General features: G+C 43.5%; 1 protein-coding gene across 1 annotated transcript in view; it reads left to right on the top strand.

The window, feature by feature from the left end:
- The window catches only part of LOC104624024 (lipoma-preferred partner homolog), a gene marked incomplete at its 5' end in the record, with an annotated part of 118,339 nt that overhangs the window by 57,549 nt on the left and 36,826 nt on the right, over positions 1 to 23,964 (top strand). The window contains one exon of the mRNA XM_010291280.1: positions 15,213 to 15,382. Within this exon, the coding sequence (XP_010289582.1) occupies positions 15,213 to 15,382 (170 nt within the window). The remainder of the gene's footprint in view (positions 1 to 15,212; positions 15,383 to 23,964) is intronic.

Below are 23,964 nucleotides of genomic sequence, written 5' to 3'. Positions count from 1 at the left end.
AGTGAAAAAGGGAGGTTGTTTATGGTCAGAATTATTTCCACTGTTTTTTCACAGGCATAATTCAAAAGGTGAAGAAAGTGGAGCATGTGCACTGCAGATGTGCACAGCTGGTGCACTGCCATCTCTATGGCATCCCTCCTTCAGAAGTGCGGCTGAGGAGAGCCAGAAGGGCAGTGTCAGTTGTATGTCCAGCTCCTGGTGAAAGCTTGTCATTTAAACGCTTTCCGTCTCTTGCTGCACTGCTGTCTCTATAACAAGTGAGGAAGGGAAACTGCTCTGTTTGCTCACGCAGAGGAGAGACACATACTTTCAGGTCTAGAGGGCTTAGGTAAAAAACTGCGCAGATAAGTTTCAGGAGCCCCCGCAGGAGGGTCAGAGACAGGTGTCTGAAAAGAGGCCAGCCCCAAGCTTAGGGCAGAGGGTCATTACTATTCTGGGGTTGCAGATCTGTGCCCTGAGCTAGCTCTGGTCATGCCATGTTCATGAGTTTGTTCGTAAGGCCTGTTGATCTAAGTGTGGCTTGGTCTTTTAAGCAAAAACAATACTTCATAGAAAGCCAATTAGTCTTGGGATCTTGGTGGTTTTTCTGTTACTTCTTTGCCCTGATTATAGCAGGGCATTGGGTGAGGAGCCATAACTAAGCTGTTTCAGGTCTTCCAGACTCACCTTCCTTCTGTTTTGTGCATTTGCAAGGTGTTCACACACAGTCTCACTGCCTATTGCCATTTACAGAACAACTTTCTTTCAGGAGGGAAGAGAAGAAGGCTGACCTGTGGCCTTGATTCTCTTGTAAACGACCAAAGTCCTGAGACCATGAATAACAGCTGTTAGGCAGCAAGTAGGAATGGTGTGCATCCACCAAATGTCTGATTACAAGAGCTGTTCTGGCCTAGGAAAATTGCAGCTGTTTGGAAGAACAAGTTACATTTTACAAGGTGATGTTTGGGAGCCTGGTCTGATTGTGATGCATAGTGGGTCACATCTCAATAGGTGTGTGTTGACTAGAAGATGCTTGAACTGACATCAGCTTGGCTAGAGGTCTGGCTGGCTAAATGTAGCCTAAGCTCTCAGGAGATCGGTGTGTGCAGTGGCTCCATGCTTGTGCTCTGGGGACATGGAGAAGAAAACAATATGCAGCAGAAATAACACTATAAAATGAGATATTCATATTGTTTCCCCTGGGCAAGTGTTAACTAATTTTGTGTCCCTCTTAGCTAGGAATATCCCATGGTGACCCTTAGTACCTCAGACGGGGCTCATCTGCAGGAAAAGAAGTTCCTAAGTCTTTAGTCTGTGGTTTCCAAAATGACAGTCTCTCTCTTGTTATGCAGCGTTTGCTTTGACTTTCTTGTGAAGTAGTACTGAAATTCGAACCTTTTGCAGGTGTTCTAATGTTTGGACATGGATCTGACGCTTAACTCAAACGCTTCTGGAGTCATCTGGTCTAGAACATGGGCTGGAGACTTCCCAGGAGCTGCATAATACATGTTATTTCACAGGTCCTCATCTCTGCAGAGGCTGCAAAGGGGATGCTTAAAGCAGTGCAAAACAATGAAAGCTATTTCCAAAATGTTTGAAGTCTCAAATATTTGCATTGGGTCTCACATTACTGCAATTGTCTGTTTTGGATGCTCGCTTTTGCAAGTTGTAGCCTTTCACTGGGACGAAAATCTCCCACATAGTTTGCTCTGCTGGGGTGTGAATAATAGCTTCCCCTATCTACCCATCACGTCTGACTTTGTCAGCATAACAAGAGTTGCATCATTTTAGGTGCAAATGGAAACCAACTGACTTAAGCCTGCGTTGGCTTTCTGAGATTGGTCATATAAATTCAAAAGTACCTGAAGTTCACTAAGTTTACATCAGTTAAAATCAGGCTTGGGATAAACTGAAATGACTGTCTCTACACGTACCTCAGATCTAAATTTGGAGGTCTGGTGGATTTCAAATGATTCTGTTAGTGCATGTAAACAAGTCCATTGGTTTTCCCTACTGTCATACCAAAGTGTTTAATGAGAATTAAATATACTTACAGTCTTCACAGTGAGCTCCCATGTATGTAGGAAACCAGTAACAATGGCCCTGAAAGTTCAGAGCACAATGATTTGCCAACTTTGTTCATACAGAGGTTGCCATCACTGGTTCGAGGTGTTAAGGAGGTTTTTCAACACAGAGTTTTTGGCAAACACTTAACAATCCCTGCTCATGGTATCCTTTTCTAATGCCCGCTCAAGGACATTGGACTGGCAGGACTTGTCATGACATCTGGATATTGGATCGGTCCTTTCCAATTGGTTCAGCCCCGTCACGAGGAGGGAAAACTTTTGGGGTTTCAGTTTCCATTGGTGCAAAATTCTCGGGTCAAGAATTGTGTGAATAATTCAGGAGACAGGGATTGGTGCTCCTTGTGTGGAAACCAATTTAGAAAGAATCTTCCATCTTCGAAATGTCATGAGTAATACTTTGAGTGCTCCTTTGTGGATGCTGATCAACATCAGGGCCTCTCCATGGAGGACTTCAGGTTAAATGTCAGGACAGTCTGTATCATGGTGAATATGGATCAGAACCCACATTTCCCATGTCTCCTACTGTTACTCAACAGGTCCTAGAGTTTAAACCACCGCCTCAAACAGAGCAGTCTTAGGGCCAAGAAAGAGCTTGGCTTTATGGTGTGAGATTTTTTTTAACATATTATTGTTTTTTAAGCTTTGCTAATTATGAATCAAAATCTGTAGGATGTGTGAGAGTGACACATGCAATTGTACAGATGGGTTTTCCACATACTTTCTTTAAATAAAATAATAATTTTTATAAATACGTATCTCATATTTTCACTTCTAATTCACTTCTAATGGAGGCCAAGCAAGAACACTTTTGTCTCCCTTTCCATCAAACTCTGAGAGTGTGACAATCAGGTGAGACTAATGATGTGTGGATACTTGATATCGTACTGCTCCATCATGGACTCCAGATAAGCAGCATATGCTACAGGGAGGTCATTTTGAAAACAGTTTAGAGACTTATCAGTATTACTTTCCATCTACCTCAGCCAGTAAAAGCAGGTCCCATGACCCAGAGGATGAACAGAATTGTAATTATTGCATAATTATATGAGTATAATTAATATGGTGTCACCAGCATCAAATGTTATTTTAAAAGGACTTTTGCTGTCAATACCAATGTCACATTTTAAGGTTATGACATGTCTCGTCATCCTGAGTAGAAACAAATGTTGCACGTCCCCTTCAGAATGGGAGTGCCTCTTCATCCCAGGTTGTAAAACTCCTGTTACTTGTCCAAGATAGTAAACAAATATTGGACCTTGCACCTGGTTGGAAAACTCCCAGATTTTGAGGCGAAGAAGGAAACCTCTGTCCAGTAGGTTGCTTTAATGGGAAAAAACAGAGTTAGTTGATTCCAGCTGCTGAGAAATTTGGAGTGATGGAATTCAGTGCAAGGGATGGCGGATGGTCAGCGTACAGGTGAGGTGGTTTCCAGTGCCTGATGGATGTGATTTAAGGCAGGGCTGCTGTCGACACGCAGACAGTGCATGTTTCAAAACAGCAAGGAAGTTTTGGGCTGGTGCTGGATTGTGAAAGGCAGGATTTTCAAAAGACCTTAAATAAATGAGGTGCTGGTTGAAATTTGGTGGGACATCTTCTTCTAATGAAGTCAGACACCTTTGAAAACCCCAGACCTCAAAGCTGTTGGGGATATGAGAGCTGCAATTTGTTCAGGACTCTACTCTGTGGGATCCAGCCTTTCTCCACCTTTTTCTTTCACACACACCCCCCACACACACTTTTGGCAGGGGGAAGACATGTTTCTTCCCTGTTTCTTGTTTTTTGTTAGATGTTTTTCCCCAGGCAGGCATGCAGGAGGCATGCCAGGTTGGTAAGCCAGAGCCATTGGCATGGGAAGCATCTCTGACTCAAAACTTCGCCATTACATTTTCACCTTCTCCACTGAACAGAGCCTTTGGTAAAAATCACTTCGTGCCACCACCCTCCCAGTGATGCCGCGAGGTAGACAAGCTGCCGAATACCAGCTGGAGCACAGCCAGGCTATGGAAGAGTGAATTGAGTCATTCATGCCCAGCAGCAGATGTGATTTTTGGCTGGGCTTGAGTCTGGTGAACATACTGATGGCGCCTGTCCGGGGCTTATGAAATGGGTTGGCTGGGCTGGGGGACAGAAGTGATTTGAAGCGCCCTTGCGCAACATGGAAGCAGTTGGAGGTGAAAGTCTTTGGGAAATGGGGCATTGTTTGCTCTATCTTTGTTCAGCACCTAACACCGCAGGGCCTTGACCCATCACTTGGGCTCTTTGGGACTGCTTTCATGCTAAAAGTGGCAAACCTAGCTGTAGTCCTTTGGGAACGCAAAAAAAAGACAACTAATTTTTTGACCTAGACGTAAAGGCTGCTATCTATATCAGTGTGAGTCTTAGCTGGTCCCTTCTGACTGCACCCTTGGTTCAGCTGTTAAGAAAGCAAGAGCTAAAGAGAATTTGATCTACATTTAAGGCATGCTTGCACCGAGCAGCAGCATGAGCATGTGGGCAGCCAGTTGCTGGTCCTACCCACCTGGAGGAGTGGGTGGGAGAAGATGCACGAACCGTGGCATAAGAAACATCAAGCATCTGAAGAGGAGGCCAGCTCGTCTGACCTCCAGATCTGCTCTGTTTTGCAGCCACTGCTTGTGTACAGGGTCGGGTGCAGCAGCCCCTGAAACTACCCTCCACTGCTCTACCAGCAAGTCTAATCTCCTGAGTCAGTGGGCGAGCAGGCTGGGGCAGCACGCTCGGAGAGACACCTGCAAGGGGACCCAGACAGGCCAGGGAGAGCTGCCCCCACATAGCCGCTGGCTGGGGCTTCCACCGCTGGCCCTCCCAGTAATTGCAAGGTATTTTTTGTGGCTTTCCAAAAGAGGATCCTGCAATCTGGTGCAGCATTACAGAGCAAGCCCAGTGGGCCAGGGGATTGCCCAAGAAGTGCCCCCTGCCCATCGCTCCTGATGAGGGTGGGAAAAGGAGTGATTTCCACCTCCTATCCTGCCTTCCTTTCCCTGCAGGAGATCCAGACAGGCACGGTTGCTCACCTTGTGTGCTGTCTTATATTTGGTACTTCCCCTGTCCAGGGTTTATCATGCAATGTGGCTTTGCAAGTGTAAGTGCAGAGGGACCTGGCTCAGTGGTTGTTGCTGTTGGGATCACCAGAACTGACAAAATTAGTCTGATCCACAGCTCTGCCAGCAACAATTTCCCATGATAAGGTTCTTCCCAGGGGGGGCAAAATCCCACAGTATCAGCTTTGGGATAAGTTGCCCAGAGGAAGGTTTCCTGCCTGCCCCACTAGGACTCGGCTGATACCCTTATCTTCACCCCCTTAGCAGGGTTTTAGTGAAGAGCTGCTGAGGTTGTTCCCTGGGTGCCATGTAATGGTAAGGTCTCATTAAAAAATAGGTTTTTGACATTAGTGGTGTGTTCCAAGGAGAAGAGTCATCTTTGTTTTAAAAACTCTCATTTTCCTATGAAAATAAAATAAAAGAAGAGCTTTCTCAGCTTTTAAAAGCGTAGAAAAACCCCACTTTCTCACAGCCTTTATAAATTTTGCCCCATTTTTACTCTGGGGGAAAAAAAGTTTTTATGTCTCTTGCTTTTTTAAATTCCTGTATGAGATCAGTTTCCCCTGAAGGAGAGGAGTGATGGCACAGGAAGGTGGGGGACTTTTGTGAAAGGAGGAATTTTTTTTTTATTTTTTTATTTTTTTTTACTAAATTAAATTTATTGCATTCCTTCCTTAGTTAAGCATTTGTCAGCTGGGGTTTTTGGTGCAAATCGGTGCTTTGAAAGTCTCACCCCCAAACACAAACATGTTTTCAATTAGAAAAAAATAATTTTGAGATGCTACTTCTTCCCATCCAACTCTACACTTGCAACTTAAAACTACTTTTCTTTATCATATCCATGACTAGCATTAAGCCCAGGCTGGGAGCAGTAGTGAAGAGAAGCAGGTAGCAAGGGGTGCCCAGGAAGCAGCGTGGGACATGGCACCGTGTTTGCAGTGTTGGGGAGCCCGGGGGAGGCAGGGGCTGGAGGAGGAATTGCTGTTGCATCCAGAGACGACGTCCCGTGCCCCGGCGGAGAGCGCCTGGCAAAGCTACGCCAGCGCCTCGCTCCTCGGTTTCTCAAGCCGGGAGTCTTCAGTGGATATACAGCTGTAGTCTCTGTCATCTGGCAACTTTCATCAGCATCGAAGGAAACATTTATAAAGGAAATACAGTACATTTTACTCTCTCCCTTGTATTTCCTTGATCGATCCGCAAAGGCAGGAATGTTTCTTCTCTTTGCGCTCTTTTTTTCACCCCTTTTCTTTTGTCTCCAGATGTTACTGAAGCTCTATTTCAACCCCTTTGCACATGGTAAAACATGTGCCAAAAAGTTGACACAATGTAACAACAACAACAACAAACCCAACACAAAAAAAAGGCAGCAGAGCATGCTGCAAAAAAGTATCTGGGACCTTAAATATTGTAGAGCATCACTGACCCCCACTGGGCTGGGACACTCACTGCAGATCACCCAAGTTGGGCTGGTACCTCATCGATGTGTTGGGCACAGGGTCAGATCAACATTTGCCTACGTTGCAAAATGTGCCTTGCCTGGGTGGGGTGGGGAGCAACTTTGCTTTAGGGTTCATGCAGATCCATACTTCAGAAGCTTCCCATAAAACCCGTATAGACCGTACCAAGCCCATATGTGTTCTTTATGTCCATCGTGAGTAGAGTAAAAAGGCATTGGCTTAGATTACTGTGAGGGACATTTTGGTTGGCTGGAAAGAAAGGCTTGCTAGTGGTAAGGTTAGGCACTCACTGAAATTTTTTGCCCAAGTTGTTGGTGAAACCTCCATTGCTGGAGGTTCTTAGGAACAGGTTAAACAAGTATCTGTCAAGAATGTTGTAGATAGAGTTGATCCCGGCTTCGAGGCAGTAAGATAGTTTCCATGGCCTCTCAAGATCCTGTTCAACTTGAATTTTTATAGCTTTGTGGGAAAATCAGGAGTGCTCCTCTGTGAACCTTTATTTTGGAGCAGTGATGCATTGTGGTTGCAATAATTTAGGAAGGTACCTCTACTGTGTTGGTAAGCACTTGTCATAATATGCTTTATATCAGAAGCAAGCTAAATTATCTCTTGTGTCCCAGGGAGCTGAGGAGAGGGTGATGTATTTGTGTAGGGGACAGGGACCATCACCACATGGATACTGAAGGAAACACGGACCTTTCTTTCTCTCTCATTGAACAGAGGACAGTAGAAGAGGAACAAAACTCTTCACGCTCAGTTGCTACATGGCTCAGCCAGGCTGCCAGAGAGCAACGGTGAAGCCTACACAGGGAGCACCTTCCTCTTGCCGGGGATGGGATTCCAGCAGGGCTGGTTCTGGGAGCTCCTTCTGAAACAGAGTTTTTGTGCTGCAAGCCTTTTCAGAGATGGTCTTGTGATTAAAGAGACTAAACTGGGATTGAGAAGATGTGGTTTCAGTTCCTGGCTCTGTCACAAACTCCTTGTGTGACCCTCAGAAGGTTATTTAAGCTTTGTGGGTCTCAAGTTCCCCACCTGCATGTTGGGTGTCCTAACAGTCCTCCACCTTCCCAAGGTGTTGGAAGGATTCACCATGAGGGCTAGTGACTGGCTGGGACAGTAACCTTGTGGTGAGCAGCATGGAGAAGTGTTTGAAAAGGTACAGTAAAGTGTTAGCAGCGTGAGCCTGCACAGTTGCAGTGCATTTGCTGTGTGGAGTGGAATGAGACCTCCAGGGCATACTGGGAATGTGTCAGGTTTGCAGCCAAGCAAAGCGAGAATATGAAGTTGTATTGTGGTTGGAGGAAAGGGATGCAAACAACAGGAGAGTGCAGCTACTGCTGGACAAGCACAGTACAAATGACAAGGAGGTCACTGCAGGGACCTGTACATCTGGAGTACAAGTGCAACACAGTTAAAGCAGAATAACCAGGACACAGTAATTAAGTCACGGCCTTGGATTTAATTTATGAAGTGTTACAGGCACACGTTGTAGCATGAAGCTCTGTTTACTGTGAAAGATTGTGTTTTCTGACATCTGCTGAAGAAGAGGGAATTGAGATTGATCTGTCTTGTGTCCAAAGGCTGTGTAAGACAACTGATGCATACAGCCTGCTACTGTCAAATGGCAAAACTTCAAGCTTGGATCCTGGCACAATAAACCATTTTCAAGGGCTTCGCACTCAGTGAGAAGTCTGAGTTCAAAAGCAAAAAAAAAGGTAGGCAAAGGAGGCAAGAGTAAGATGAGAAAAATACCATAGTTTTCTACAAAATACACAAAACTACCTTTGGGTTTTGCTTCCTACTGTTATTGCAGGGCCCTGAGTGCCAAAGTGTTAGAATAACTCTGGGGCAAATATGATCAATACATCTTTTCCTAACATAAGCACAGTCGGATGCATACCTCCCATGCTCCACAGGAAGGAAATACACCCTCTGTTGTGGATCAGAGATTCCTATTTTATTCCCTTTGAACAAATCAAGGAACCCAGGACGCACTGGGTGCTTATGAGTTGCAGGATCCCTACCATTGAGACTTAACTCGAATAAGGTTTACTGGCAGTTAAGGTCTGCTGTTACACTGTTATCCTAATGGATTAACTTCTGTTCCCATATCCCTTTAAAATGGAATAATCATGCCTGTCTGACATAGGTGCCCTGAGGAATCTCACGTGCTTGGGAAATGCTTGAAAACCCTTGGATAAAAGTCACTAGGAGAGAGGAAGGAGAGAAGGGAAAATCTTGTTACATTGTTGACTTATGGTCAACGTTGTCCTCGAAATGCTGTTTTGTCATCAATATTTCTTCATTAGGAATAATGATTTTTCCACATTTACTGCCAGCTGATTCAAAGCCGTCCAAAAGCAGAATGTGTCATGAATCTCTAAAATGCATTCGCTGGCGAACTCTAAACAGAGATGATTAGAAAAATAATGCAGCAGAAATACTGGGTGTCTTGAGGCTGCCAGGGGAACTTTTAGCGTGATATTTTGTTCAATGTATTTACATATTTTAAAAATGTTCTTACACTTTTGTAAAGGCAGTATGCTGTATTTCTTTAGTTCTTTCTTGCATAGTGTATCAGGGCTGCGGTGAGAACTGGGAATACACTTAGCTGATCAAGGGAAATTGTGTAATTGATAGGCACTGAGGATACGACCTTGTGGTATATTCCCACAGTACAGTTAGGTGGGAAACAGTATTTTCCGTCATGCAGAAGTTTTTGAGATACCAATATTTTTTTCCCCACATTTCAGCAAATGCAGAATCTTCCTACTTGGATGCTTTTATCAGAAAATTATCCCCTATCTCCTCTCTACATAGAATGCAGGCTTTGAATTCATGCATTTAAGCCTTTTGTAGACAGAAGGTCTGCACATTTTCTCTCTGCTTTCTTTACTCTTAGTATCTCTAGTTATTTGCCTCAATTGTTTGTGTTAGGCACTGTACCTCGCATAGCAAGAGACAGTAGGTGCCCCTGACAGCTTAGTGTCTAAGTAGGTATGACAGACAAATAATGCTGTAGCCTAAAAGAAGCTAATGCAATCCTTGGATGTACAAATAGGAGCATCTCAAGCTGGCTGGCTGGCTGGAGTTACATTACCTCTGTATTTGGCTCCAGTGTGATTGCTATCGGTATATTATGCCATAAGCATTAGTATGGCATGTACATATTCCATCATCCATCTTCAGTGGTAGATGTTTGTCTGATTGGCTCACGTTCGTAATCTGACATTTAAAAGTGACTCATGTCCCAGATAAGGTTGGACACCCTGTATCTAATTCCTCATCTCCAGATCACGCCCAGACGCTGGCCAAATCTTAAGAATCTTGATGGGTAACAGCTCAGACTATGGCCTTTCCTATTCATCTTCACAGATAAAACCTGCATCCAAGCTCCAGTGACCTTGAATCTCTGCAGATTCTCCTTTTCTAAAAATTCAGCTTCTCCCTATTCGCGCTCAACTGGAATGCAGCTGAAATCACTCTCTAACTTGTAACTTAGGCCAGATCACTCCTGCCTCTTAGTCTCTCCTCTGGTTTCAGTTCTGCATCATATCTGACAGAAGCTTCTTGTCTTTACTTGCATGGCCTGTAATGACCTATTACCACCCTTTTTCTCTAGTATTCTCCAGTGACATATCAACTCATCCTTCCCGTCTGCAGGTGTCTATGTACAATCTTTAAGCACTTACGTTCCCTTTTGTGCTTCGTCCTTTCCACAGAAGCATTCCATTAAACTTCCCTCAAACTCCCTCCGGATCCTCTTTCAAATTCTTCCTTAACCTTTTCTTTTGCTGGGCTGTCTACAGACTCCTTGTCAATAGTAAAACATCTGGAGTGCTGAGACCACAATTTTCCTTGCTGACCGGTTTTGTCTCATTGCTTCTTTGTATTTTCCTGTCTATAGCCAGTTGTTACTGCTTGTATTAGATTGTAAACTCCTGCAGCCGGGTCCTTCTTTGTATTCTGTGTTTGTCCAATACCCAGCACAACGGGGCTGTTCCACCGTCTGAGCAGTCAGGATCTGTGGTGGTATAAGCCAAAAACATGTATTAATAATAAAATAACGAGAAGTTCGAAGTAGCATCATGTGCAATATGAGCTCCTCTCCTCCCTTTCCCCTTTTCCTTCAGATTCACAACGTTTCGAATTTTCTGTACAACAAAAAAGAGTAAATGAGGACGTTTCAGAATAAAGTATAGTAGCTGATGTTTCCTTTCAGCTGCTGAAGTGTTTCCCTGTCATCTACTCAGTAACGATGGCATTTACAGCAGTTTCAGCAGGGAAGCCTCTGTGGGCAGCTCTGTATGTCCCCTCAAGGTAAGACCAACATGTGGCAGCCAGGTGAGGCTGAAGGAAGGTCACGGCCAAGGTTACGAACCTCTTTCATGCACAAATAGTCTCCCAGGCTTGCTGCCAACATATCACCTTCTGGTTTTGCTGAAATGATCTTGAAAAAGGACCTAAAAAGGGCTGAAGGGGCAAAAGAATGTTGAAATGACATAGTTTCATCTTCGTGCAGTTTAGTACTAATTTTGTCCTTTGTCTTTAAGCTGCCTTTTAAGTGCTGTTTGTCTCTGTGGGAAGCAAATGGGTCACGTTGTTCTGTGTTTCTACTGTAATACGCTGCCTGCTATTTTTCTCTTAGATTATTTGTGTAATCTTTTTTGTGCAATCTGTTTGTTCTTGAGTCTTGCAAGCTTTGCCTTTGCTACTTCTTTCCCAATAAGCTGTGCAACTTGTTCTGTATTCACTCATGGGTATTCTGCACACAACGGACTGGGTTATTTCAACCAGTGTGAAAATATTAAAATGGGGAACATGTGTGGGCACTTAATTGTGGTGAGTCCGACCACAAATACCTTCGCCGTTGGTAATTGGCACACAGGAAAAGCAGACCTTTGTTTTGTTTTTATCAGACATAATGATAGATACATTGTTTTTAGTGGGGTTTTTCTGGTTTTCTAAGGAAATGAGGCTTGTGCAATTGCACTGCCTGTGTGCATGTGCCTGTCTGTCTGTCAGTTCCTCCCTCTCCAGCAACGCTTGAAACTAATAGCCATTTTCAACCAATTTTGAGTGAGATGCAGGGGTTGGGGGAAGCGACCTGATTTTACACAAGTCTTGTGTAAAAGTTCAGAGACTGCACCAAAGTCTGCAGAAGGTGCAGCCTCTAAAAGCAGCATCACTGCAAGCCAGACCGGTCATGTATTTGCCCGCGTGCCTTTACATAGAGCCAGCCACCTAACTGTAAATTAACTCCCAAATTTGAATATTTTGGCTTATTTGCTTTTGCCCTTTGGGCGAGTGAGTCAGTTGAGGGTGGTGCTAGGCACAGAGTCTGTGTTTTGATTCTCACTGGAGTGGCCATGTCTCATGAAAAACACGGTTTGCTCCAGGCCACAGGGTTACAATTTGCATATAAACTTATGAAAAAGGAAGCTTTTTCTTTAAGCTTTCCTGTGCCAGCGTTTACAGGAGCATTTCTGTCTGTGTACATAATAGCAGAAGCTGGACTTCTCATAAATGTAGGTGGGTTAAGTTTGTCACTGCCTGAATGGGAATCTTCTGTGGAAAAACCCAGAAAGAGGAAGGAAAGCCTAAGGAAATACCAACTTCAAGGGGAGAAGTTGGCCAAGATTTCTGTTGTGCTGCTCTTTGGTTTGTACCTGGCCACCATCAGTGTTGGGGAATGCCTCGGAGCCGTGCAGGAATGTAGCCTCAGGGCACCTTTGGGAGGCAGAGAAGATGCCTTTATGCCCTTTGCTCAAAGAGAGGATGGAGGTACAAAGGCACCAAGTGATTTGCCAGAGATTACAAGAGTATATATTTGAGTAAGGAAACAGACCCAGGTCTCCTGACACAAGAAGTACGGCCAGAAGTATGGTCTACATATAGACAGCTTCTCCAACAAATGGAGAGGTGCCTTGGTCAAAGAAGAAGATAAATGTTGAAGTATACAAGAGCTAACTAAATTATGAATGTGAGAAGAGGAGGAGGGGAAGAAAAGATTCCCACATGTTCTACTCAGATGTTAACAAAGAAAGCTGAGAAGTGTTTGCATAGACACTACATTATTTCGTGTCCAAATGCCTCATAAAAATAATACCGGATGATCCCAGAATGGCACACCAGGGAAAATAAATTCTTCAGTGGAATATTCCCTCTGGAAAAACACTGTGTAAAGTAATACACTAATGGCTTTCAATTTCATGTTTTATATATAGAGATATTAACTGCTCCCCAGACGTCTCTTCATATTACAGCCCAGCTACACAAGCAGTTCGGAGAAGGCCCCAGAGCACGCTCGGTCTTGTCCGCACACAGGACCAAGCAGCACTCTCCTGTTGTACGTGCAACTCCTGTGGTGTATACAGTAGATTCCTTCTGCCTCCTTCCCAGAGCAGTACTGCTCCCGTGCTTCTTTCCAATGGGTTTTTTTTTTTCCTTCTTCCTAGTCCTCATGTTTTTTTCCATTCTTCCCCCACGCTCTGTAGCCTCACCACCATGCTGGGAACCCTGCATTCCTTCTCTGCTCGTAAAAAAGCAGTCCTCACAAGAAGCATTACAGTGGAGTGATTAAAGCACAACACTGTCAATCAAAATGCGAATAACAAATGCTAAAGAAAGTTAAGTATAAAACCAACATTATTAATTCCTTTTTGGGGGGTTTCCAGGCTTGTCTGGCTTTATCTGGTGAATTCTCTCTCCACATTGCTGAGACTGGGAGATGTTTGAGTCAGGAACTGTCTGTTCTGTATAATGCCAACTACGGTTACGCCATTGTAGCAAATCAGGATGATCTGGGTTCTCTTCCAAGCTTTCCTAATATATCTCAAATATGTGTGTGTATATCATCCTGCCGCATCCTGAGGGACCCAAAAGTAGCTTACATGCTTTGTTTACTGGATGTATCCTATTGGGGTCTGGAACAGGCAGGGAAGAAATCAAGAGTGCGGGGACATCGATGTTGCACTGCACAAGAACAGCAGCCCTGTTGTTGGGACAATGAGACATGTCCAAGTCCTTTTAGGAAGTTTTGCAGTATTTCTTTGAAAAGGCCAATAAAACAGACCATGGTATGAGAGAACATTGTATCGTTGCTGGTTTATTTAATTATTATTAAGGACATATTATTTGTATACGCTTTTATAAGTAACTGTATTTTGAACTCAGTCTGCCTTCCTCCTTGTACCTCAGCTCTCACTTCCCTCCCCTCCTTCCCATCCTCAGTGACCACACCACTGCACCCATGGAGCCTTGAAGGAGAAGCACAGGGTCCCAAGACTGGGGACACCACAGTTATTCTCAAACTGGAGAATACTGTTTTGAGTGGGACAAAGCCCCAGACTATAGTTGCTCTGTTGCCTTCGGTGGGGCTCTTCTGTGTAGGGTGGCTATGGTTGTCCTAAATACCTTCCATGACTCTCTGCATGAATTATTTTCAACACTCATTGCTGGGTAAGGACATCAGACCTGCATGGAATATCTCTTTTTTCTAGAACTCAAATGAATGGAGAAAACGGCAGAGGTGTGCCTTCCACCCACCCTTTTCCATCATCTCTGCACCACAGTCTTCACTAGGAAAATGTCTTTCCCATGATCTAAGAAACCCTCTTTCTCTGATATACTGTTTTCACTTTAAATCTATCTTCCACATAACACTTCCAACAACAATCTGAACAAGGCAACAAGCCTTTTGTGAGTGTGTGTGTAGAAATTTTGTGTGTGTTATATTTTTGTATGTGGTATATTAGGGACCTTTTTCAGAAACAGCCAGAGCTCTTAGGGCTTGTCTTTACTTAGGGTCCTTACTAGCAGCTTCTGACACACCTTTCTTGAAGGAAGATAAGAGTAAAGTATCTACACATCAGTTTCTTGACGAATAGTTTGTGTGCTTTAAATAGACACAATATCTTGATCCATATTAATCTTCAAACAGGAAAAAAGTAATTTTTCCACGTAAGAGATGATATTGCATTCTTTGTAATCACTCGGTCTTTAGCTACTACTTTTTATTTAAAATAGCAACTAGTCCAGCATCAGCACGTTAGCAAGGGTGTGAGGGTTGATACTGCTATACTGGCAAAAGCGTAAGAAGTTAAATCCTTTTGCCAGTGTGATTGGCTCCATTGAGGGAATTGGTTTAAGCTCTACAAGCAAAAACTACTCTTGAAATGGTAACAATTGCACTGCCACCAGGCAGCTTTATGGGGCATCCTACCACAAAATCCTTTCATGTGGAAGCAAGGCTTTAGACACAGGTTTATCCTATCTAACAGAGGAGCTGAGGATGACTATGTAGCTGGGTTAGATAATAGCTGAATGGTTTGCATCTGGGGCTTAGACTCCTTATGATGATTGCTGGCTAGCAGCAGCAGTAGAAGCGATAATCAGTTGCAGTCTTGGGAGCCAGTTTCAAGCTTCTCTAGATCTTTTCATATGGGCCAGCACCAGAAGTGCCTTCCACTGGCACTGGATCTTTGCCAGCAGTGGCACAAATTGCTCTTCCGTTGATTGAGCTGCCATGTCCCCCTTACTCACTGTGCAGCACAGGTGTGCAGGAGGATCTTCTCTGCAGCTGAGACCAGGATCTTACTTTGACTTATGTCCTTTGCCTTTGGTGACAGGCCGCTGTGCCCGCTGTGGGGAGAATGTTGTTGGGGAAGGCACTGGCTGCACGGCCATGGACCAGGTCTTCCATGTGGAGTGCTTCACCTGCATGATGTGCAACAACAAGCTGAGGGGACAGCCTTTCTACGCAGTGGAGAAAAAAGCCTACTGTGAACCCTGCTATATTGTAAGTACCCATTCTTGTTTGCACCCTGATTTTAAAGCACAGACATTAGAAAATTTTATTTCTTTTATTGCTGTACAATTACCTTACAGCTAAAACCTGACAATCCCATGGCAGTACTGTGGGCACCAGTTTTTCCATGGTCTTCAGGAGAGCTCTGATCTCTTTAGCTTCCTGGGTGAATTTTGTTTCCTGGTCTAACCTGTCTCTGAAATGAAGCGGTCGAAGCAGGGGAAAGGGGTGCTTTTTGTGACCACTTTGGCTCTGTACAGAGCACACTATGCAGTGATTTTTAAGAGGTAGTGTTGCTCTCGGAGGCGTTCTGTGTTGAGAAATCTGTTATGAAAATGCTTGCAGACTGTGGTGCTTACTAAGATTAAGGAAGTGGGATGCAAGATAGCACTAAAACTTCTAAAATCGAGACCTTTAGCTTGATGGAAGCCCTTCTACTGAACTAAAGGTCTTTGGATTGGATGTCTTTTTGAAGCTTACCTTACCCTAAACTCTCATTTCATGCCTCCAACAAGCTCTTAAAGAAAACAATTAACAGTTGCTCTAGGAACTGCACCTTTTAAGAGGCTCCCATTAGAGCTGGTTGGAACCAGTTGCACAGTTGCAAATTAAAGTAACATCACACAACATGCCTGAGGCCTCACCTTGCTGTGACCTTAGCATATGGTATATAGGGATAATCCTTGTAATTTGGAATAAGAAAAGCACCAAAACATTCTTAAAGTGTTGATAGATACGTGTCCTGGTTTCAGCCAGGATGGAGCTGGTTTTCTTCGCAGAGGCTGGTGCGGGACTGTGTTTTGGATTTGGGATGAGAAGCTGTTGATAGTGTGCTGATGTTTTGGGTTGCTGCTGAGCAGCCAAGGACAGTCCAGCTTCTTGTGCTGGCCTTCCAGCAAGTAGGCTGGGGGTGCACGGGGAGCTGGGAGGGGACACAGCCGGGACAGCTGACCCAGACTGGCCAAAGAGATATTCCCTACCATACGACGTCATGCCCAGTACATAAACTGGAGTTGGCTGGGGGGCGGAAATCGCTGCTCGGGGACGGGCTGTCGATCACGGGGTGGTGAGCAATTGCTGTATTGGGCATCACTTGTTCTTGTACATTCCTTTGTTGGTATTATCATTGTTGTTCCCTTCTTTCTTTCTGTCCTATTAAACCGTGTTTATCTCAACCCACGAGTTTTTTTTTCCCAATTCTCTTCCCCGTCCCACTGCGGGAGGGGGAGTGAGCGAGCGGCTGTGTGGTGCTTAGTTGCCGGCTGGGGCTAAACCACGACAATACGTCGTCTTCTAAATCTTCAATTCAGAGTTCTTTTTATAAACGTTGGACCTGAAATCCTTTCAGAATTGGATTTGCACTTCTGAATGTAAAAATTGATGCTTTTCTTGACATCTTTGCCATTCCAATAATAATTAAAGGAATAATATGTATTTCTGAAAATGCCACCAATATCCTATTATTCCTTCTGTTTCTGCAGAGCCTTTGCAGTGGGATTATTGCTGAAATATTGAATATAAAAAGGGAGGATTCTGTCTTATTTACAATGGCAGTGATATATGCACCTTGTTAATTAGCTTTTAAAAACTAAATGATCTTTTAAACTGTTTCCATTTTTGTTTGCACTAAAATGATTGCACCATAAAAAAATTGAAGATTCATTGTGTGGCAAGTTTGACCATGTGTGAAGCACTGCAGAATTTTGGAAGGTGTATTCATAATATGATTGGAGCAACTTTATGTAACCGGAATTAAACATTTCATTAACTTCAGGCTGGAATTGACTTAGTCTGCTGGCAGATTGATACTTTCTTTTCCTCTTTTTTTAAATCAAGCACGCATTCTTCACCACTCATCTGCTTTAGTTTGGGAAAACATCTGCATTAGCCACTGTAGCAATGGTTTAAGATTATTTAATCCCATTACTTATACACTTCATTAGCCTGAGTGAATTGTTGGCAAGGGTTCAGTAAACTTCCTACATTGGGAGATAAAAGGATAAAAAAGGAAAGGGAGAAGGATTCTGTTCCTCATTTTCTTTCAAATTTATCTTCTATCTATTTAAAGGATAAAGGAATGATAATTGCCTGGTTGCATCTGTGTTTGTACGTTCTGTGATACGGTTTTGCAGCACTGAGTACAGAGGAAAGAGTAAACGTTTAATAGCTTTCTTTTATATAACCAGAAGGGGCCTTTAAATGTTTATCCATGTAGTCCACAAAAACCTGGTTATGGACTTAACCCAAAACACGTCTGGATCCATCTGCTGCTGCACATGCAGGGGAAAGGATGGTGAAGCTGATGAGGCTACGTACGTGTAGCTGGACAGATGGTACTCTGAGTGGGAAATGGAAAGCAGGAATCTGGCAATCTAATGCGGGGGGCGGGGAACCAACCCAAGCACACATTAAACTCTTAAATGCGCAAGAAAAAAGTGTTGGGAGCTTAAGTCTCAGTACCCTTCAGAAACCTCAGGACTCTCAGCACTCTGTAGATCTGTGCTAAGAGCCACATCTACAAGGCATCTATAGGCACCTGCCATGCTATTGGCTTTAGGCCTGAGGAATTTGTGTCGTAAAGCATATGTCTCATTGATTTTTCACTGCAATGAGGCCTGTATTGGCTTCAGTAGGATGATGAGTGCCTGAGCACACTGAGGGCCTGAGCTGGGCTTGCAAGTTATTCTAGCAAATGGATTGGGGGCCCTTAAATTGCCGAAGCACAATCTGAATGCTTCTGCCTTCAGATGTGTGATGCATTGACTTCAGTCATACTGAAGTCAATGAGAGTTAATGACCTGCTTAAAATCTAGTGTGTGCTTAAAGATTTTGCTGAATTGTGGCCTCTGATTTTTTTTTTGTTTTGTTTTTTGAGCTTTCCCAAGCCCCGTTATCAGAAAATAACTTGGACACTTGGAGCTCTAGTTCTGTAAGCAATCAATGGGACTGAAGAACCCAGACTCAGATTCCTGTGGACCTGAATTCCCATGAAAGATGGAGCCTGTGTGACTAGCCCAGAATTGCACAGCTAATCCATGGCTGTGGCCAGCTGAGAAAACAGGATTCTCAGCTGGTATAAATCTGAGTAATTCAATGAAGCTTGTTTACTGGTGTACCTAATTCACACTGATTTCTAGCACACATCCCCATTTCTCCAAGTCCAAAACTCTTGACCTATTATGCAAACCATTAAGCCAAGCTGCTTCATTTATATAAAGAAAATTAACTATAATATTTGCCTGGTTGTGATATATAAATTCATTAATTCTTTGATTTTTTTTTTTAATAATTCCCTTGTGTGACTTGTGGCTGTACACACATAAAAACTATGCACAACAATAAAAATACACGTTTTTCAACAGTTAGAATTGGCTAATCTTCTCAGTTTATTATATGACTCTTCTTAGTTGTGGTAGAGTGAAGCCATAATTAAGATTACTGAGAAGAACTGTATTTAATTACTTGTTAGTCAATACCAAGCCTAAGTAGCCTGCAGAAGGGTTGTTTTTTTGTTTTTGTTTCTGGTTTTATTTATCAGTGACCCAGTTAAGATGAAATTCCCCAAAAGTCTGAATTAACATGTAAGGAGATCAATTACCTGTTCAAAAAATTTTTTTTCCTAATGGGAATTTGAGTACCAGAGTTCATTTCTTTCACACAAAAATCCCCCCACCCAAAAGCCAGTCACTATCATTTCCTGTTACATCTTATGAATGCAGTGAGTTCTGTTGCCAATGTGTTTGCTGGTTTTGCTCTGCATCCAAGGATTCTTTCATTATTAATGTTATTTCTAAAAGAGTACCAGTCTTCTCCATTAAGACACTTCTGCTGAACTAAAAGCAACTGTAAAAAATAAAGTGTAAATAGGAGACAGATGTCTCCTAGTCATTACGACAGTCAAGTAACATCTGAAATATCACGATAGGTTTTCCAGTGTAACCAGCGTATTGCTGTACACGTGATGAATGCTGTGTCTGCAGTATGTTATCGGTATACTTTTCCCCTCCCTTACAGGGCAAATTACTGACAAAAAACATTTGGTTTCCTTCCTCTAAGTAGTTGCAGAGATTTTAGCACAGGGCTCAGTGCAGAGAAAAGGTTGAGTAATATCAGTGGAACCGTTGCTATAAAAGATTGAAGCGCAAGATGTTAGAGCAGTGCCAGCTGTCTGCTTTCCAAATACTGTATTATCATAAGGACTAAACACAAGGTTAACCAGACACACCGGTCTGGCAGGAGTGATGCTGCTGTTTTGTGAATGGGATGTTCTTTGATGTCCTGATGACTTTCTGCGGGACGTGGAAATTTTCCTCCATTTTTATCCCCTTTCCTGGCAGTCCGGTGCTTAGCAGTTGGAGATAAACTCGCTGAGAGCTGCTAAGCGCTTGCAGTTAGCACAGGAAGCAGCAAGATCTTGCGGATGCTCCTGGCCTCTGAGGGTTTCTTCTGTCGGGTCCAGGTTAACGTGACCCACTGCTGGGCCCTGAGGGAGGGACCGTGGTGCGATGGGGAAGGGGATGAGAAAGCAGAAATAACTAACCAAGCAAAGCAGGACTAGCCAGGGTCAAATGAAAGGGAGTTCAGAGAAGTGGTGGGCTAGAAATGATGAGCGATTGAAGGAGAGGAAAGAAACTGCCTCACATCTGTCTGTCTAGCTAGAATGGGGGAAGATGGTGGCTATGCTCTGCAGTGCCCTGTGGAGACCCAGGAATTGAGGTTTCCTGTTTCTGTTCTGTGCTGTGAGATTGAGGACATGACCTTAAACCTCTACCCCAAAGATCACTGACAAGGATTTTGCAGGGTAAGGTTCATCTTTCCGTAGTACCAAAGCTGTGGAAGGACTTGAAGGGGGAAGAATTGTGCAGGGAAGTCACGGCCTGATCACTGCCGTTCTCCAGCTTTAAAATCAGGATTGCAGTACTCCCCTTTTTTTTCCCCCTGATCATTTGTTTTGTGAGGAAAAAAAAACCCATATCTTCATGGTTTCTCTCTCTTGCTAGCTTCTAACTTTTTGGCCTATTAGAAGCTGTAGTTCAGTAGGAGAAGATAGTTCAGACCAGAACACAAGAGAAATGCTGAAGTTTTAGGAAATGGTACAACTAGAGCCACTGGTGCCACAGAGCATCTTGGGAAAGCTTAAATTTGCTAATCGTTCTGAAATGACGGTGTTAACTCAATTTGCGCTCATTGAAATCTCTGGTAAAACAGCTGTCAGCTTCAGTGTGACTGGTATTGTAAACCTCACCCCCTGTGTGCATGTGAGTGTGGTTGTTTGAAAGCTCTGCAAGAGCAGCTACCTCCATCACATACGATTTAAAGTGTAAGGTTGATCCCTGCAGTAAAATTATGTCTATTTTTAAAAATAATTCTGCAATTTGTAAGCAGAGATTACAGCACTAATTTAGTAGCCATGTAACAATTTAAATTGGACCAGAAAAGAGAAACTATAATTTAAAGATTTTTTTTTTTATGATACAAGTTTTCTTCTTTTTAAAGTAAAAAGCCCTTTTTTCTTGTTTTTTGTCAAGCAACGTATTGAATTTGAGAGTAATTTATGGAAAGTGCTGCCAGCATGGTATTGCAAGTGCTCCACAATTTGAATTTAAACTGCTCAATGGGATCATTAAGACTATTATGCCTGCTTTCCAAAGAGTTTGAATTCAAAATGACAACTGGAACAAAAATATAAAATAAACTAAAGAGAAGTCACGCACTCTTTACGTGGTGGAATTTTTCTGCCCTCGAAATATTTCATTGAGATCAATGCTCTTCAATCCTCTCCTAGAAAAAAAGCTGGTGTTGCTAGTTTTTAGTTCGGCGCTCCTGCGTGAGTCATCAGCAGCAGGGAGCTGAACCTGTGACCTGTGGATCCGAAAGCATTACGTCTCGGCTGCCGTAGTGGAGGGACGTAGCGTGGCTGCACCAGGCAGCAGCAGGCTCCTGCCCTGGGTATTTCTGACCCACAAGAGAGGAGGTCCGTGGGCATAGCAGACACAAAACGGGTCAAGAGTTTTGGTTTGCTTACAGGTGTGTTTTAATCCCATTGATTATTAGCTTTGATAATTTCGCTAGTTAGGGTACAGTTGGTAACTTCTTTGGAAAAAAATCATGGCAAGGGAAGACTCTCATGCCTGGTAAACTGATCATCATTTTTAAAACTGAAAAATGAATAAACCCCTTAAGAGTGTAACAGCCCTTTCTATTAATACCACCCAGCAACAGTTGATACAAAAAGTACAGATGGAAGCTGGGGGAGGAGTGGCGGCCATACGCTCAGTGCTACTACTTGGAGTGGTAAAGGGTCTTGTGCAATCAGGGCATAAAACAGAGAGGATGGGGTGCTGTTGCATAAGCTGCACCTGGAGCTTCCAGGAGTCTGAGTTGAGGAGGTACAAAAACGGGTATGTATGTATGTGTGTGTGTGAGAGAATATGTCAATGAAGCAGCTCATGTTAAAACTGGGACGAATGCTGAACTTAACTGACCCTCTTGAAGTCTACGTGTTTTTTCAGTGGCCTACCAGCTGTTCTGGGAGGTGGGTCATGCTTCTTATTTTGTCACTAGGCAGGAAGAAAAGGTTCCTTTGCAGGGGGGAAGAGGTCAATAACCTCCTTTCTAAACTGGAATTATAAAGAAAGGGGAGAAAGCGTACCATGAGATGATGAGGTATGCTATGTAGGAACTCCTCTGCGGAGACTCAGAGGCTTGTATCAAAGAGGACAGGACCAATTCATCTCGCTGTCCAACAAGGGTGGGACAAGAAGTCTACAAGCCAAGGCTGTAAGAGAATTGCAGTGGGCTCACCTTGGTGGAGGATTCTCAGAGTGAGACCACACGCTCGTCTGCTGCAGGTGGCTTAGAGGATGAAATTATTCTTTTCTCAGTGCAGCAGGATGTGCCTGGCTAACTGGTCCAAATCACTTGATGGGATTAAGGGTGTAATGCACCCTATTTTCAACCTACAGTTGCTGTGCTCTTTCATGGTATTGACTGTTGCGAATGCAGCTGATGCTGAAGTACATAGTGAGGGGATCAGGCCACACCTTGGTATAATTGACTTTCCAGAAAGCTGAGTGGAGTGTTGCTTTAGAGGAAGACCAGCTATAGGTGGTGGAATTAAAGCAACTTGATGCTACCAATGATAGCAGTGTTATGAGTGGGATATTTTTGGAAGTCACCATAGTGCTGGACAGCATATTAATAGATAGATCTGTGTTGGAAGATTAGGCATGAAGTGCTGATTAACTAGTTCAGTTACTCAGATGTCTTGCTAGCAAAGTTTTGCTAGGAATGGAGGGATCATTTCCCACTCTTCTCCACAGTCCATCTTTAAGAATATGCCCTTATTAGGGGAAGACTCCTCCTCCACATCTGGGCTTGCTTGAGACTTGTGTGATGGCTTGTCAGAACTCTGATCTTTCTTCCTGCATGTGTTGGCAGCCATAAAAACTTGAATTGTCTTCTTGCCTCTGTTGTCTCTGCCTTGTGCTTTTATAATTAGAGGCATTTTCATATTTTATTGTATGAACTAAGCATTGATTTGACATGTCTAATCTATAAAAACTATATCATGGGAAACTTTGTGAAGGTTCTTGATGTAACTGAAATAAGATGATACTGTGAAGGACCAACTGCTGCCATTCAGTGAATTCCTTGCCTCACAGGGTGACTTCCACTGACCAACTGTATATTCTTAGGAAGAAAATAGTCCCCCTTTTCTGCAGGACCAGTGGGATTTTATGGCTCCTGGCTATACATCTGCTTATGGCTCATACTACACTAGAGGGGATGGTGAAGTTATTTAGCAATGACTTCAAGCTGTGTGTTGAGATTTCCCTTTAGAAGGTAGCCCAACTCTTGACTGCCTTTGAAAGCTAGCAGAAACAGCTTGTAAGGAAAAAATAAAGTCTTATGCACCAGCATCTTTTTAGTAGTGGGAAAATACTCCCCATTTGCTGTCAAGTGTAGATGGGTATTGGATGGCAAGCCACGTCTAGTGTTTGTAGCATTCATCTCTGCTTTTCTTTCAATTGTACTTCACCACTTCTCAGCAAACTGTTTACTTCTTTCACCCTTTGCTACCCGAGTAGCATCTAGAGATCCCGCTGTAGTAAACTCTCATCGTGGTGTGTCAGTGAATGACAGGCGAGAGCCTCTGCCTCTAAAACCCTTCCTGGTAAACAGCAGGAAGTTGGGGGAGAGGCAGTGGCATTGCCTCTATATTGCAGATAAAGAACTGACCCCAAAAAGATTTAATGTAGTTTCACTAGGGTATGGAACTGCATTGCTGGAAACCTTCAAGGACAGGTGCGGCAAACATCTGTAAAGAACAGTTAAGATCTAGTCAAACCTTCTGTGGGCAAGGGCAGAGCCAGGGGTCTTTTCTAGCCCTGCTTCCTCCAGTTCTGAGCTAGAGTGACCTGTTCCAGGACCACAAACACAGCCTGCAGCGTACAACTCAGGTTTTCCGTGTCCCAATGTTCTGCCTAGTTGCAGTTCAGCCTGCAAAGATCTTTAAATGAAGGAGCTACCTTTCTTTTCTTCCCCTCCTCAAACCATTGCGGTTTAGAGAC

The sequence above is a fragment of the Phaethon lepturus genome, unplaced genomic scaffold, assembly GCF_000687285.1.
Source record: "Phaethon lepturus isolate BGI_N335 unplaced genomic scaffold, ASM68728v1 scaffold14417, whole genome shotgun sequence".
Taxonomy (NCBI): Eukaryota; Metazoa; Chordata; class Aves; order Phaethontiformes; family Phaethontidae; genus Phaethon; species Phaethon lepturus.
Note: the sequence above shows the minus strand (reverse complement) of the source record. Positions and strands in the feature narration are given on the sequence as shown.